The following is a 16,887-nucleotide window of genomic DNA, read 5'->3' as shown; positions in this document are numbered from 1 at the left end:
AATGCACTAAATTTTTTACTCACCTCCCCACCCCCAACACACAAACACACACATTTTATTTAGATGGTGTCATATTTTATCCTTTTATTTTGTGAATCCCTTGATTTATTTTTATGGGTATAACAGATTTTAATGTGTTAGTGTTTTAACTTCCATAGGTTTTATAAGTGATTCATCTACTACTTTTATTATATTTGCATTCACCTGTGAAATTTTTTCCTTTCCTAATTCTCTTACTCCTGATAATGTCCTTTTTTTTTTTTCCATTCGAAGAATTGCCTTTAACATTTCTTGTAAAGCTGGTTTAGTGGAGATGAACTGCCTTCTACTTTTGTTTGTCTGGAAAACTTTCTCTCTCCTTCTATTCCTAATGATAGCCTTGCTGGGAAGAGCATAACTAGTTTCAGGTTTTTACCTTTTAGCACTTTAAATATGTCATGCCACTCCTTTCTGGCCTCCAGTGTCTGCTGAAAAATCAGCAGATTGCCTTATGGGGTTTCCCTTGTATATAACTTTTTTTTTTTCTTGGTGCTTTTAAATTCTCCCTTTATCACTACTGTTTGCCATTTTCATTATTATATCCCTTGGTGTGAACCCTCACCGATTGATTCTTTTGAGGTCTCTGTGTCTCCTGGATATGGATTTCTCTTTTGTTCCCCAGATTCAAGTTGTTTGCAGCTATTATTTCTGGAAACAAATTTTCTGCCCCCTTTCTGTCTCTTCTCTTTCTGAGATCTGTGTAATGCATATGTTACTACACTTAATGTCACTGAGTTCCCTTAATGTAGTTTAATTTTTTTTTTCTTTTTTCTTTTTGCAGTTCATCTTGGTGGATTTCATTACTCTGTCCTCCATCTCACTGATCCATTCTTCTGCTTTCTCTGGTCTACTGTTTATTCCCTCTAGTGTATTTTTAATTTCAGTTCTTCATCTATGATTGGTTCTTTTATATTTTCTCCCTCTTTGTTAAGGGTCTCACTGAGATCCTTCTCTCTCCTCAGATCCAGTAACTCTCTTTAGGATCATTTCTTTGAATTCTCTATCAGGCATATAGCTTATTTCCATTGCATTTAGCTCTTATTTTCATTGCATTTAGCTGTGATTTTGTCCTATCCTTTCATTTGGGACATATTCCTCTGTTTCCTCATTTTGTCTAACTCTCTGTATCTGTTTCCATCTATTACAAGAATCAGCTCTGTCTCCTGCTCTTAAAAGTAGTGGCCTTAGGAAGAAGAGGTCTTGTAGTGGCCTGTAATCCAATGGTCCTTGTTCACCAGAACCAGGCACTTTGGGCAGAGGTGTCTCCCCTATGTGTTGCATGTGCTTTACTGTTGTGGCTGAGCTGCTTTTGCCTTCAGTCTGGTTGGCTGCTTCAGTGCATTTTCCTTGTGGGCACAGTTTGGTCCCTGTGCTGTTGAGTTCACAGTCTGGGGCCACCTTGGGCTTATAGTTGGGTCAGACCAGATGCCAGCCCCCAGCCTGTTGCTGGTGCTACAGTCACACCTAACTGCAAGGTGCTCTCCCTGTGCTGTCACCTTGGGAACTTTTGATAATAGTTACAGCATATTTTACCTGGGTGCACATCAGAGAACCAGAGACATTTATCTTCATATTATCAGCTTTCAATCTGGTTAATATTTTAATATTTAAAATACAGTCATTGGGGCACCTGGGTGGTTCTGTGGGTTGGCCATCTCTCTTCAGCTCAGGTCCTGGGATCCAGTGATCCCATGATGAAGTCCTGCATTGGGCTCCCTGCAGGGAGCCTGCTTCTCCCTCTCCCTCTGCTTTTCCCTCTCCTTGTGCTCTCTCACTCTGTCAAATGGATAAATAAAATATTTTTTTTTAAAGTTAAAAAATAAAATAGAGTCATCTCTTAGTTATTTTGTCCTTCCAGTCCCTCATTTATCTTACCACTCAGTCTGAGCTTCTGTACTACCTTGTGTAAATGCAAAGGCAGATATGGGAACGTATGTGTGCATTTCTCAATTTTCTGTGATTTGAAATGATCTGTAGCATGTTTCCCTTTCCATAGAATTGACTGTGGGGTAAATGGAATTGCACTTATAAAATACAATTTTTTTATTAGGTATGGCAATAACATAACTTGATCAACCTTAGGATTTTAGAAATCTTCACTATTATAGTTTTTTTGTTTGTTTGTTTTAAAGATTTTTATTTATTTATTCGACAGACAGAGATCATAAGTAGGCAGAGAGAGGGGGGAAGCACACTCCTCACTGTGTGGAGAGCCCGATGTGAGGCTCGATCCCAGGACCCTGATATCATGACCTGAGCCAAAGGCAGAGGCTTAACCCACTGAGCCACCCAGGTGCCCCGATTCACTGTTGTAGTTTTTTTTTTTTTTTTAAGATTTTATTTATTTATTTGACAGACAGAGATCACAAGTAGGCAGAGAGGCGGGCAGAGAGAGAGAGGGAAGCAGGCCTCCTGCGGAGCAGAGAGCCCGATGCGGGGCTCGATCCCAGGACCCTGAGATCATGACCCGAGCCAAAGGCAGCAGCCCAAACCACTGAGCCACCCAGGCGCCCCTCACTGTTGTAGTTTTAATGACAACTACAATTATCATTTATATAGTGCCTTACATTTTTGTATGTATGTGCCTTACAGTTCTTAAGACAGCTTTACGTTCATCATCTACTTTGGTCACAATTAGTGAAGTTCTTTTTTTTTTTTTTTTTTAAAGATTTTATTTATTTATTTGACAGCGAGAGATCACAAGTAGGCAGAGAGAGAGGAAGGGAAGGAAGCAGGCTCCCCGCCGAGCAGAGAGCCCGATGCGGCACTCGATCCCAGGATGCTGAGCCCAAGGCAGCGGCTTAACCCACTGAGCCACCCAGGCGCCCCCAATTAGTGAAATTCTAATGTTAATGTCACCTTTATAGCTTCCTGCCTTATCCAGTTGCTGTTGGAGTTCTGATCTGATGACATTGAATCCTCAGAGATAAATTAACATAATTTAAAATTCTAACATATATTTTATAGTTTTTTACTAGTTTTTTTTTTACTAGTTTACTTGTTTTGTATTTTGCATTATAATTTGGGTGTTCAGGGTTGTCAGTGTTGTATAGTAGTGGTTGATACAGAAAGAACCAACAACAGTTTGTAGTGTTCTGTAGCCAGATGATGCCTGGAACTGTTGGCCTTAGTATTCTTACCTTTGAAATGAAGGTAGTAATAGCAGGATTGAACATCAAGTTGATTCCTACAGAAATAAGGAAGAGAAATCCCTACCCCTGACAAGATTATGCCTTCTTTACCCATACATTTCAGCTCTCATGTCACAACTAGGGCTGTTCCTGAAAGTAGAAGTAGGATGTCACAGTTGACTCTCCCAACTCTTATCTAACCTTTAATGTTTTGTGTAAAATGGACGTATTAATTGGGCTATTCTTTCTTTTAAAATGGTTCTTTTAAAAGAACTATTTCTGGCGCACCTGGGTGGTTCAGTGGATTAAGCCTCTGCCTTCAGCACAGGTCATGATCTCAGGATCCAGGCTTTCTACTCAGCAGGGAGCCTGCTTTCCCCCTCTCTCTCTGCCTCCCTCTCTGCCTACTTGTGACCTCTCTTTCTCTCTGTCAAATAAATAACTAAAATCTTTAAAAAAAAAAAAAAAACCAACACTATTTCTTAAAATAGTTCTCAATTCTTTTTGGGTCTAGTGAGAAAAGTCTTCATTGTAAATAGAAAATAATTGATGGTGAATGTATGGAATTGAGTTTCCACCCCTTGTCTATCTTTTCTTTTACTGTTTGAGCCAATTTTTTCTTGCCCAAACAAAATTCTGAATGTTAAAACATGGACTTCTCTCTTCCTTGCCAGTGTGCAAATCTCCAAGGAGTCAAGATGCTCTGTTCTAATGCAGAAGGAGCATCCTTGAAACTGTGTAATTTTGAAGATCCTTCTGGTCTTAAAGCCAATTTAGAAGGTAAGCTTCTATCTATAATTACACTGTCTAAGGTAAAAACAAACCATGAAGTAAAAAGCCCAACAAAATAATTGTTACAGGGAAGTCATGACCACTATAGGAAGATACAGATTTCTTCTGTCCTCATACTTGGAGAATGAGCAAAAGAGTAAATTCTTTCTTGGTCTCAGTCATATGTTAGGCAAGAAGTTAGGGAAAATCCAGCCTTTGATCATGAATAAGGCTTTAGTTGGAGCATTAAATACCAGCATCTCAAACTTGGAAACTAAACAGCATACTCTTACACTGATTAAAATGAATTTCAGTTTGCACAAAGCCAGGCAGTTTTTGTCATTGTGATTTAATGTTTTTTCATGAATGCCTGGTGACTGTTGTGTCAGTGAACTGGTCACTTGGTTTCGTTGCAGGTTAGGGACACAGGGTGCTTCCCTTCCTTATAACCTTCCAGAGGCTGCTGTAAAAACGCTACTTGTCTAAGACTGAATTGAATCCTTCCCTCAAAAATATCGACTAAAACATTCTTCATTCATAGTATAAGCAAACAGTTTTTTTAACAGTGAACTCTTTCTGTGTGGAAGTTGGTTGAGAGACTGAGATTTATGGTTCTCAGAGTTCTTCCAAAAGTTAAAGAAGCCTGTCATCATTCACCTCCATTAAGTCATCCTGTGGTTTTTTGAAGGTAGAGGACTATAAATATTTTTAAGTTCAACTACTCCCTAAATATATTCACTTTAGGTGCTAATCTGAAAGGTGTGGATATGGAAGGAAGTCAAATGACAGGAATTAACCTAAGAGTTGCCACTTTAAAAAATGCAAAGTTGAAGAACTGTAACCTTAGAGGAGCAACTCTGGCAGGAACGGATTTAGAGGTGAGTCACCAATTTCTTAGGAGTTTTTGTGAATCCACAGTTACCGGGTATCTCATGAAAATTTATTGAAATCATAAAGTACTTGGCTGGTAAAAACCGGCAGGTAGCATGCCAGCACCACTGGAGGGATGTTTTTTTATCGATTGCTTGTTTCAACAAATTTGAACCCCAAAGCAGGGTTCAGTTACACAAGTCCTAGCTGCCAGTCTCAGATTTGGCGATTCATCTGACATTCACTCTAAGTTGATTTCCTTTCTCCTCTTTTCCTTGGGTCTCCTTCAGGTAGAGCAGTTTTGATGGGTGTCTTTATTAATCTAATTTATTGTGGATTTTTTTTAAAGATTTTTATTTATTTGACATAGAGATAGCACAAGCAGAGGGAGAAGCGGCTCCCCGCTGAGCAAGGAGCCCAATGTGGGGCATGATCCCAGGATCTTGAGATCATGATCTGAGCTGAAGATAGACGCTTAACTTACTGAGCCACCCAGGAACCCCTCATTGTGTTTTTCTTAAGTTTTAATTCCAAGCAGAATTGAATGGGGTCAAATTATTTTTTTAACTACTTGAGAAATTTAAAAGATATCCAGGTTTGAAATCAGGTTCAAAGCAAGCCTGTTCTAAACTGGAATCATGTTCTTTTTGAATCTCAACTTGAGATTTTAATTTTGTCCATGTATCTCTTTCATCAGAATTCTCTGTGTTGTCTTAATTGCAAATGCAGATAGCAGACTTAAGGGCTATTGGTCAGACTCCAGTGTTGTCCAATAGCACTTTTTGCAATGCTAGACAGGTTCTAAATCTGTTTAGTACAATAGCTACCAGCCCCGTGGCTGTTGAGCACTTGAAATATGGCCAGTGCAACTGAGAAACGGATTTTTAAATTTTATTTCATTTTAATCCATTTAAATATAAGTAGCCATGGGGGGTGGCTCAGTGGGTTAAAGCCTCTGCCTTCGGCTCAGGTCATGATCCCAAGGACCTGGGATCAAGCCCCACATTGAGCTCTCTGCTCAGCGGGGAGCCTGTTTCCTCCTCTTTCTCTGTCTGCCTGCCTCTCTGCCTACTTGTGATCTCTGTCAAATAAATAAAATCCTTAAAAGTAAATAAATAAATATAAGTAGCCACATGTGGTTGTTGCCATCATATTGAACAGTACAGCCCTATCCCAGAAAATCTGGCCTATATGGGACTGGAGAGAATAGTAGAAATCTTTTTTTTTTTTTTTTCTTTTAATGTTTTTGCCTGTTCTCTTGATAGATGTTAACAACAGAGTAGCAGGCCCCATTAAACTTAAAGGCAAAAATAATCAGCCTAAAGCCAAAAGTATAAACCTATTTATTTAATTTCTTATTATTTATTTAATTTTTTAATTAAATTACACACAGTTATTTAATTTTTTATTATTTGGTACTGTCAGACCAAAGATGATGATCCCCCCTACCCTTGGTTTTAGTTAACCATGTAATCAAAGTCTTCCTGATTGCAACTGATTGCAAAGACTAATCAGGTTGACTGTTGAAGGGCAGCTGGTGACATTCTGTCCTAAATGGTTATGTGCCATCGCCCAACATCTCCAGGGACTTAACCAAAATCTGTCTCATCTGTCACTGTGATCGCAGGAGCAATTTTAAAACTTCAAATTGTGGTGGTAGTTAACTGTTATATACATTTATTAAAACTCATTGAACTGTGCATATAATTTGGGATTTTTAAAAAAAGGCAGTTCCCTGCTATAAAAAAGTTCAAGTTGAGGAAAGGCAAAATCTCCTACATAATTTAATTTTGTAAGTAAAATCTCTTGCTCAGATGTTTTTTAATGATGTTTCCCAGCCCTCCTCAGGTCTTTTGTTATTGTTGTTGTTGGATTATAGTAATTTGCACAGATAAAATTTATTACATTGGAGTCCATTCTGGGTTTTAAATGACTGATTCTTAAATATATGAACAGAAGAGACATGCTTCCTCTTTAACCTTTGTTTATCTCTATTTGTGATGGTCAGCCTGAGCATCACCTAGAGAAAAGAAATCCAATAGAAGAAAATCTGACTTTCATCCTAAAACAGAAGTTTTCCAGAAATAACTGATTTTCATGATAACATGAGTTTCATGGGCCCGGGAAATCATTTTGAGAGGGAGCAGAGAAGGCCCTCACCCTGCACCCAAATTTCGTGAATATTGGTTTTGTCTTGCAGAATTGTGATCTGTCTGGCTGTGATCTTCAAGAAGCCAACCTGAGAGGTTCCAACGTGAAGGGAGCTATATTTGAAGAGATGCTGACACCACTGCACATGTCACAAAGTGTCAGATGAGAATTTCAGTGCTGAAGGAAGAAGTCCAAGATGCAAAATATTTTCCTTATCAGTTTTTTTTTCTCCACCCACTCAGTTGTCTAGAAGAAATAACACTGTAAGAGAATTTAAAAAAAAAAAAAAAAAAAACCCATTTAAAGGATTATGCTTGTTCTCAGAGGTACATAAAGGAAAAAAGTGACTTTTTTCCACATTCTGGTTTTAATGGAGAAGCACTCATGTAATAGATGTAGGGAAGCTAGATTAGCTTGCTGCCTTTTGAGTGGAGGTAGAGGGATTTTCCTGGCTTTATGACCAGGAATAGGATCCATTATATTTGCTTTTAAATAGGCATGATGTGGAAATACCATCTTGGTTTGAAATGTACTTGAGGATTTTAATTTATGAAAAGCACAATATATGCAATTATATTTATTGAATCTTTAGATGCAGTATGGATATTTAAATTGTTAAACTTTATGAAAATTTTGCAGAGTTCAGGTTTATTAATAGCTTTAGTGATGCACTCCCCTACTTTAAATACCTGTCACGCTGTGTGAATATGGTGAGATCAGATTCCCCAAGGCTCTCTTTTCAGGTTCATTTTTATCATGTTTATTTTTTAGAACAAAGCAGTAGCTAAATTAAATCCTCAGTTCTTACTGATTGAGACAGAGTGAAAGAAAAGACATCATTATCAGCTCAAGTTAAGGTGGAATTCTCCAGATGGACAAAGAATTTACCTATTGCTACAGCTTTTAAAGAGCATCATTAGAATTTCATTCAAAGCAGGTTCCACTCAACGCCAGACCAGGCAATTTTATCAATTTACACTACTCGCCTTGTTTCCTCCTGTATAGTCAAAATAAACATAGGAAGATATGTCAGAACCAAAAAACCAAGGTGCATTATTAATTTAATTCAAATGCCAAATAGTTTAAACAGGGCCAGCTTAGAAATAGGCATAAATCCCAGTCCACTGCAATCCAAGCTATAAATAAAATATGAATGAGTATGGCAGTCATCTTTTGGGCATTACCATAACTGCAGCTAAAACCCTACAGTGAGGAATGAGGGGACTTTAAACTGACAGTTTGATTATAGCCACCAAAAAACTGAAATAAGAGTAAAGGCATTTGGCTGGTCCAAGGTGTAATACCAATCAGCACCTGTCTTTGACTTCTATTTTCTGGTTTCATTTAAATCAATTCTAGACTTATTTTCTCTAGTCCTCATCTCTGTGGTAGCAGAGACAGGGCCTCTACTCCTTATAAGCTGTGTCCAAATAGGTTCTGAATTCTGCAGACTCATCGGTTTGAAGCAATGAATCATTCAAAACTACTTTGTCTCCTCTGGGAGAATGACATGTCTTCAATATTTACGTAGCTTCTTCTATATATACATATGCAAAGCTTTCCTTAACAGTAAAAGGTACAATATGCATAGTGGGAGATCGGACCTTTACCAGTGAGGGAAAGCAACTTCAGAAATGAATTATTTTCTTTGCTTTATTATTTTTACCAAGACAGAGAAGTATTGTATTGAGAGATATCTATTTTCATAATCAATATGTGCCTAAATTATATTTAAATCATTTCACTCTGTACTATATATTTTCAATAATTATAGAACGTGTTATTCATCCACTTAAGGGTACCTCTGTAGACATAACTTGAAACTGCAGAAGAATCCGAAAGAGCTAAACGTGGTATGCTTAGAAACTGCAGATTTTGGATCTAATGTATACTGCATTAATAAATGATGTGAAATGTTGAAAAGGAGTTTCTTGTCATGTTTTTGAAAATCAGCACTTGTAATTTGCTTACATTTCTTCACCATATGTTGATGACCAGCCCCAAGGTTCGGGTTGGAAATGAAAATGCAACATTATAATTAAAACCGATTAGTCTCTTTGAAAGTGCCATTCAGGCAAATTTACTTCTTAAAGTGTGATTATTTTATGACTCTCTTTTTAAAATCCATCATGCTAACAACACAAAGAGATCTCATTAATTCTGAAAAGACAAGACTGCCGTCCAGTAATACTTTGAGTTAATTTGAGTTACTCTTCAGCTGATGAACATTAAAAGTTAGCTTTATTAGGTTAACATTTTCCCCAAAACATTCTCACCTAACACCTGGGAGAGAGGATTTTGAGGGAGGGGTTTCAAAATAGTAAAACTTCTATTAAACCTAGTGATGGAACATGTCTGTACACGGGTAAAAATACAGGTGGGGGTGGGAGACTAGAAAAAGGTCAAACCTAAATTAACATTACCAACATGGATAAAATTCAGTACTTGTGTAATTACTCAGGTTGTAATATAATCTAGTTCTTCTAATTAGTTTCAAAAAATTTTAGTAGGAAATACTGCAGATTCATTTTCTTACAAAGGTTACTATTTAAAATCAGGACTTGGAATATTTTCTCCAGTTGCTCATTTCATGAATTGGTGACTTACACTGTAGATCTACCCCCATGTCAGCTTCAAATCATGTTTAACAAAAAGCCCTAGAATTTCCAAGGAGGTATTATCTTTAAAATTAAAAGGTACACCTCTGTGAAGAAAAGTGGTTACGTTTTCTGTACAAAGCACCTTAATGCAAGGATTAATTCTCTGAAAGCCTTTCACAATTTATAATATGCCAGGAGGAGTTCACCATGGATTCCTCCTGCTGAGATTTTACATTAGGCAAAAAAGAGGGTTGTATCCATCACTCATCAAGATTATGGAGTCATTATTGTAACACTTAAATAGTTTTGAGAATGTTGAAAGTGAAACCATTTTCCCTCTAAAGCCATACACTTTAAGATCTGGAAATTTCTAAATTGAGAAAAAAATTATGACAAACATAAAATCCATTCATGATAAATGGTCTATCCTTGGAACTATGAAAAGCTTCAAAGTTTATCACTAAACATCAAAATTCCATTAACTGCATGTTTGATCTCTTACATGATACTGTAGAAAATGAATCTGGCCTTTGCCCTTGAGATCTATGTGCCCTAAGAATATGACACAGATTTGGCATAAAGCATACTGTATGTATTTTTATACTATGTGGCTGTGTTCATCCCAAAATTGCAAAACATGTTTCAAAAGTTTAATACCAACCGATAGAAATAAGCTACAAGAAATCCACTGATGCGTAACCAAAGAGAAGTGCTTAACATGAAATAAGGGTCAGATGTCTTACCTCCTTAGTCCTGACCAGTGACCACTTCTGCTTACACAACACTGTTAGAAGCACACCTCTTTCAGCAAATGGGAAATCCGTTGGAGAATTTGAACACTATTCAAACATAATGAACTCCTGTTGAGAAAGAGCCTCTCATTACCTTTGTATTACAGTGAGATGAGATAACTTTCAGGTCAAAATGGCTCTTAAAATTATTCAGTGTCTAAGGAAATAAAATAATTTAAATGAAATTAATCACTTTATTTTTTTTCTTTAAATTCCCCTCTGTCTGCAATTATACTTGAAAGCTTATCCCCTTCTCTACCCTATCATGAGACTCTGACAGCCTCCACAGAAATGGCTGACGAAAGCACAGAGTTAAGTTGCCCTCCACATTGCTCTTTATGCTGACATCTTGCAAATGTAGTTGATCCAGAAGACACTGGGCAATGACTGATTGGTTTAGATCTTACCTGAGGAGAAACTGCCAATCCTAGCTCTAAGATGAATATTCTAGTCATTTTTAACCATTTTACAACTTAGCTAATGTAACAGGCCTCACACACAATTGTACAGGAAGATTTAATTCTGTGTCTGATAAAACATATCTTTGATGCAGAAATAGAGGAAGCCTAATCTGGTTTAAAGGTCCTTACTTTTTATTCATTCATTCATTCATTCATTCATTCTAACTTAAACTTACTGAATGCTGACTAAATGCTAGGGATTTAACAGGCTTTTAAATAAGATGGGCTCCTTGAGTCTCCTGAGTCACAACCCAGCAGTAATTAGGGGAAGACAATCATGTGTTCAAATAAATGAAACAAGGAGTAATGGCTCTCTCTTTCTTTTGTAAATGTTTATACTGTGTAAATGTTATACTGTATAAAATATCCCAAGGGTTCACCACTGGGTTGGCACATCTATCTCTGAAATTTGGATAACAATATCCACTTCGCAAGCCTGTTGTAATGAGTGAGGTTGGTCTTATTCAGAAGCCAGTTAACTACTATTTCTCACCTTGGTGTTCCCACTGCCTTTAGCACAGTGATTTGCATATTTTAACTCAGTAAGTATTCTACTGAAATGAGCCAACTGTCCACCCACCAGGTGGTCTTGGGCTTGGTGTACTTGAACTACAATGTTTCTCCCTAACATTGTGATGCTACAGAAGGCTTTCCAGATAAGTCAAGGAAGGGAGGAGATGGGGGAATTTTCAGACTCACAGGATCTACTTTAGGGTCCTAGATGGATGCAGGTATAGTGCCAATAATCACTTCTAGTATTTATAAATCAGCTCTGCTTACAAATGAAGAATTGAAGAGCTGAGACCAGTTCCCAGGCATCCTGACTCAACTTCTTTCTATAATTATTACATGGCCTCCTTTGTGAAAGCTTTATGGTTTGCATTTAACATCACTTAATTGAACGACAGCCATTTTCCCTCAGCTCTGGATAGGTCTATCAGTTTCCTCAAGAGAATCTAAACTAGCTAGATTTTAATCTCTGAATTGTGTTCTCAGCTGTAAAAGTCTTAGCTGAGGTTTTAATGGCCAAGATTTAAGTAAATTTTATAGAGACACCAGTAGGTGTTCCAATTACATACACCATTAAAGGGCTTTATGTGAATAGGATTTTAAAAATTACAATTAAAAAAACCCCCCATAGTCCATGTGCAGTATAATTTACCAGCAGGAAAGATTTCAGTACTGAAAAAGTCTCATATAAAAAGGAAGCTAAGAAAATGAAAAATCACAGAACTCTACAAACTCAAAAAGCAGCTCGGGATTCTTTTGGCTTTTTGTCCGCAAACAGGTAAAACAGCTTTTCTATTTCTAGCACTGGTTTGAGACCACATGCTTTTGCCTGTCTGTAGGGCATTTTTCACCCAAAGGGCTAAATCCAAGAAACCTTGACCTTCATGGTCCTTGTCAGGGGGGGGCCGCAGAGATCCAGCCTTTGGGGAATAATTACCACAGCTCATCGACTAGTATTTGATTTTTGTCTTTAGCCTCTTTCCCATCAGATGAAATGTAACTTGAAGACTTTGTGAGAATTCCTCCTGTAAGCAGCTAATTCAAGGCTACCTTGGCCACAGAGACATCTGGTCTGGGGCTTGGTGCTTTGAGAGGTGTTGAGTTCTCTCTCATGTTCACAGATGGTCCGGCCAGCACTAATGACAGGAAAGTCACTCAGCAAAATGTAATTAGTGCCACAGTGTATGCATTTAATGTCCTACAACTTCATATTAGCTAGAGATGCCTAGCAGGATCTACCTTTCCAAGCCAATGGTCCAATTCTCTTTAACTCAGGAATTGGTAAACAGTTGAAAACTAATCTGGTGTGTGGGGGAGTGCCAGGGCAGTGGATGTTAAGGCAAAAAGGTGAACTTGGTAAGTGAAGGAATCAGGGAGTTTGGATAACCAAATAAATACTAAAAATAAAAGCAGACTCACTTGGTACGAAAATGTATTGAGTGTGCAAGTTCCAAGTGCCTTTATCTCCTGTGGCTAGGACACCAGAGGCAAGCGCATGAGGATGTGTGTTTCACGTCTATGTGTGAAAGCCGGCAGCTGCCACTTCCGCCTCCTATAGACTTAACATAGAAACATTAGGCTTATCACCAAAAAGGTCTTGACTTTTTGCTCAACCCAGTCCAGGTCTGTTCTCACTGTTGCACTGATGTTCCTTAGAATGGAACCGATTCCAAAACTTGTCACTGGTCTTCTCCTGCTGGCGTTATGTGTGGTGGGCTGCTCTGGCCAACACTGGTCCTATGGACTGCGTCCTGGGGGAAAGAGAAATGCTGAAAATTTGATTGATTCTTTCCAAGAGGTAAGGCTCTTTCATCATCAAAGTAAGATGTGGCTTATGTGGTTCAGTCTGCAGTAACATTCTGTGTGTGCCCCAAAGCGTGCTTTGCTGGGCTCCATGGACTGTCGGTATTCTGGGGGACATGAGACAAGTGCAAAGGCAAGTCCCATCCCTGCTTTCTATTCAGACAGGAACAGTTCCAAGGGAATATGGCAACAGGTGCAAAGGAGCAGGTTGTACTCTGAATATCTAGAATTGCCAAGGGAGTTCAAAACGGTGGGATGGACCCAAGGTCTCCAGAGGAAGAGGATTCCTTGGGATTCAGAAAGAAAATCTTAGAACTTCAGCTTATTTTTTTCTCCTTGTTTTGTCTTTTAAAAGTACCTATGATACTAGGCTGGAATACATTTCATAGCTCATAAATAAGTATTCTTATCAAGGATGCATCATGCCTTATCATTTCTTTTTACTGAAATGGGCGTTTAGGCAAAGAACTTGGAGGCTGCTAGTGGGGAGGGGCTAGTAAGCTCAAGGACACAAAATATATATTGGGAAGAATCTGAATTTGATTTCATATAAATTTACCTCAGTACGTGTACCAGGACTAACATAGGGTACTTGGTTTTTTAATCTATAATATGAGACTTCTTGGGGTCATATAAGGATCACATGAAAGAGGTCTTAGATATTAGATGGCTAATGTCCAAAATGATAGTGGATTAATAAACATACAGTTGTTATTGTTCTTAAATTAATGGGAAACAAACAGAACCTAAAGGATGAGTGATTTGGGGCTGGGACACTCAACATAGTGCTGACAAAAGGAAACTAGAGAAACTTAAAATCATTTCTCTTTCTTTTTGGAGACATAAGAAAGATAACTAAGTATGAAATAAAGATGGCCTGGAATCTGAAGTCTCCTCTCCACAGATTACATGTGAAGTAACTCTTATTTAACTATGACATATTTAGTGGAAATTGAAAATAAAAGTCATCCCTATTCGTAACTAGAAGATCCTAGACTTTTTGTAGACCATCCCTTCATGAGGTTCAAAGTACTTCATTCTCATCATCTCTAGGGAGAAAATATACTCTCCTTACTACCAGTACCCCCAGAATACCCCACCCCTCTGTATAAATGCCTCAAGGGTAGGTCCATGTTCATAAAGTCCCCGTCCCACAATTCCCTTGACCTCACTCTCCACACATAGTTCTTGGTGGAAGTGGAAAATACCGTTCCATTCCATTTGTCTCCATCAGCAAGAATCATGTTCTTCTTTTTTCTCAGCTAGCGGAAGAGCTTGATCAACCAGCAAAACCTCAGCGCTTGGAATGCACAATCCACCAGCCCCGACCTCCCCTCAGGGACCTGAAAGGAGCTCTGGTGAGTCATAGCTATAATGACATGGAGTTTTAGAGATGGAAAGGTCCTTGGTGCCACCTCCCAGGTTGTCCATGTGGGACAACCACCTCTCAGCCTCTGTGGGGCTTACCTTTCTGACTGCCTGAATTCCTCCTGGGGTAGGGCCTCACTATTCTGTGACACCCTCTCTCAGTGGGTAGACAGTACTAACGGTTAGAACCTTTTTTCCATTAGGTTGAAATCTCTCTGTAACCTTTATCCCCTAATCTTGGTTCTAGCCCTTGGGATGATTGTTACATTTCTTCCCACTGTTACATGTCAGTTCTTCACTTGTTTTCATCTACCACGGTCTCCCCCCGCTCCTTACCCCGACTCATCTAATCTAGGCTAATCCTCACCTCTCCACGGGATTCCTTAACTCTTCACTAATGTTCTTGGTATGAAATGGCTTTTGCCTGGAAAATTGTAGAAATAAAAAATGGTGCTCTAGTTTATTTTTCCCTTTTGGAATAGAAAATTCCAAACTAGTAAATTCATAATTCAGAGCCACATATTTGATTTCCAGTTTTCTGACTGGATTCTAACCATCTCCAAATTCCCACCCAAAATGGGAATCTGCTAACCTCATGCGGGTTTTTGATAATAAGAAAGCAAGTATGCAGAGCACTGAATATAATTTGAATTGAACTCACCGTTGTGTTCTTTGAGCTCCCGTGGTCCATTTGTTTGCAGCAGTTGAGGCCACTATAGTTGATTAGCTGCTCTGCCAGGAGCAGGGAAAGCCTGAATAACTCATATACAAACACAAGCTATAGCTTTCATTTTGTCCACTGACCTTGACTTCCACACCTCCAGTTCAATGAAAAAAAGCAGACAGACATCTTTATTGGCTTTCTGTGTCTACTCCTACTTACCACATAATAAAAATAATAGCAAGCAGTGACATTTCCCAAACGTACCTTAGAAAGAAGGTATTGAGGCAAAAGTTGGTTAAAAACAAACTGAGATCGGGGAACCTGGGTGGCTCAGTGAGTTAAGCCGCTGCCTTCGGCTCAGGTCATGATCTCAGGGTCCTGGGATCGAGTCCCGCATGGGGCTCTCTGCTCAGCAGGGAGCCTGCTTCCTCCTCTCTCTCTCTCTGCCTGCCTCGCTGCCTACTTGTGATCTCTGTCAAATGGATGAATAAAAAATCTTAAAAAAAAAAAAAAAACAACCAAACTGAGATCAAGGGTGTCTGCGTGGCTCAGTCGGTTGAGGGTGTCCCCCTTTCAGTTTCAGCTCAGATCGTGATCTCAGGGTCGTGCGATCAAGCCCCACATTGGGCTCCACGCTCCGCATGGAGTCCACTTGTCCCTCTCCCTCTGCTCCTCCCCCTCCATCCTACTCACACGCGTGTTCTCTCTCTCCCTCTCAAATAAAATCTTAAAGACAAAACAAACCAAAAGGAGATCAGACCTTTTTGTCACCTCCTTCACATCTTATCCTTAAACTATTAATGTGAATCTTATGTTTATTAAACAAGTTAGAAATACATGATCTGTTACATCTTTCTAGCTCTTTCTAGTGCATAAAAATAAACAGATTTATTCTTTCTGTATCAATACAGAAAGGGCTGCGCTGGGCCCTTGGTCCAGTGTTCCTGCTGCTGCACATGGTGTCCCTGCATTCACCTGTTCCAATATTTTGGAAACTAAAAGATCAAAAGCATAGTGAAATTCAGCTAGTAAAATCAACCTTGACATATTTTTTGCTCATGTATTTCTTAGGAAAGTCTGATTGAAGAGGAAAGGCAGAAGAGGATTTAAATCCGCTGAACCAGAGCGACTGACAACACAAGTGTAATTCTGATATTGAAACTTGTGACTCATTTGACATCTTTAAATTGTGCGAATTCCAGATATGCTTATGCTAAACTCACATATTTATGGCGAAGTATAGTGTTGTGAATAAAGTGGCACAAATGTTAATTTTTTCTCTAAGGCTGAACTCTGGTGAGGAAGGGGCCCTATCCCTGCCCCAAGTACAGTCACCTACTGGGCCGGGCCCCAAAATCTGACGCAGCAACAGTTTTCTATTGGGGTTGTAGCTTGATTTTTGACTATACTCCGTAGAAGTGAGATCACAGCCAAGACTTCCCCCGGCTTGGGGAGCAGTCCCTTCCCAGACTGCTTTGCATCTCTTTGGAAGTCAACTGGAACCTGAGAGGTTCTCTCCTCCGGAGAGAGTAGGCTGCGCTGGGCCCTTGGTCCAGTGTTCCTGCTGCTGCACATAGTGTCCCTGCATTCACTACATCCAGTGGTGCACACAGAGGCTTGGGACCGAGGCCTGAAGGTAACAGCGTTCATCTTGGGAGAGGCTCTGGAGTATAGAATCTGCTGAAGACAGGATTCAGGTATTCCCGTGCACCCTGTTCAAATACTGTG

The 16,887-nt window shown here is 39.1% G+C and overlaps 2 protein-coding genes across 3 annotated transcripts in view; both read left to right on the top strand.

Moving 5' to 3' along the window:
- Positions 1-8,885, top strand: part of KCTD9 (potassium channel tetramerization domain containing 9) — a 43,548-nt gene extending 34,663 nt beyond the window's left edge. For both annotated transcript variants that reach the window (XM_059372009.1, XM_059372001.1), the window contains exons 10-12: positions 3,845-3,950; positions 4,686-4,819; positions 7,012-8,885. In XM_059372009.1, coding sequence (XP_059227992.1) covers positions 3,845-3,950; positions 4,686-4,819; positions 7,012-7,128 — 357 coding nt within the window. In that variant the 3' untranslated portion in view covers positions 7,129-8,885. The remainder of the gene's footprint in view (positions 1-3,844; positions 3,951-4,685; positions 4,820-7,011) is intronic.
- A 4,084-nt stretch (positions 8,886-12,969) lies between these two features.
- GNRH1 (gonadotropin releasing hormone 1) lies at positions 12,970-16,403 on the top strand. Its single transcript, XM_059393152.1, has 3 exons — positions 12,970-13,122; positions 14,390-14,485; positions 16,231-16,403. Exons 1-3 carry the CDS (start codon positions 12,970-12,972, stop codon positions 16,267-16,269), a joined length of 288 nt encoding a protein of 95 aa, XP_059249135.1. The 3' UTR covers positions 16,270-16,403.
- The last annotated feature ends 484 nt before the right edge of the window (positions 16,404-16,887 follow it).

The sequence above is a fragment of the Mustela nigripes genome, chromosome 1, assembly GCF_022355385.1.
Source record: "Mustela nigripes isolate SB6536 chromosome 1, MUSNIG.SB6536, whole genome shotgun sequence".
NCBI classification, from domain to species: domain Eukaryota; kingdom Metazoa; phylum Chordata; class Mammalia; order Carnivora; family Mustelidae; genus Mustela; species Mustela nigripes.
Note: the sequence above shows the minus strand (reverse complement) of the source record. Positions and strands in the feature narration are given on the sequence as shown.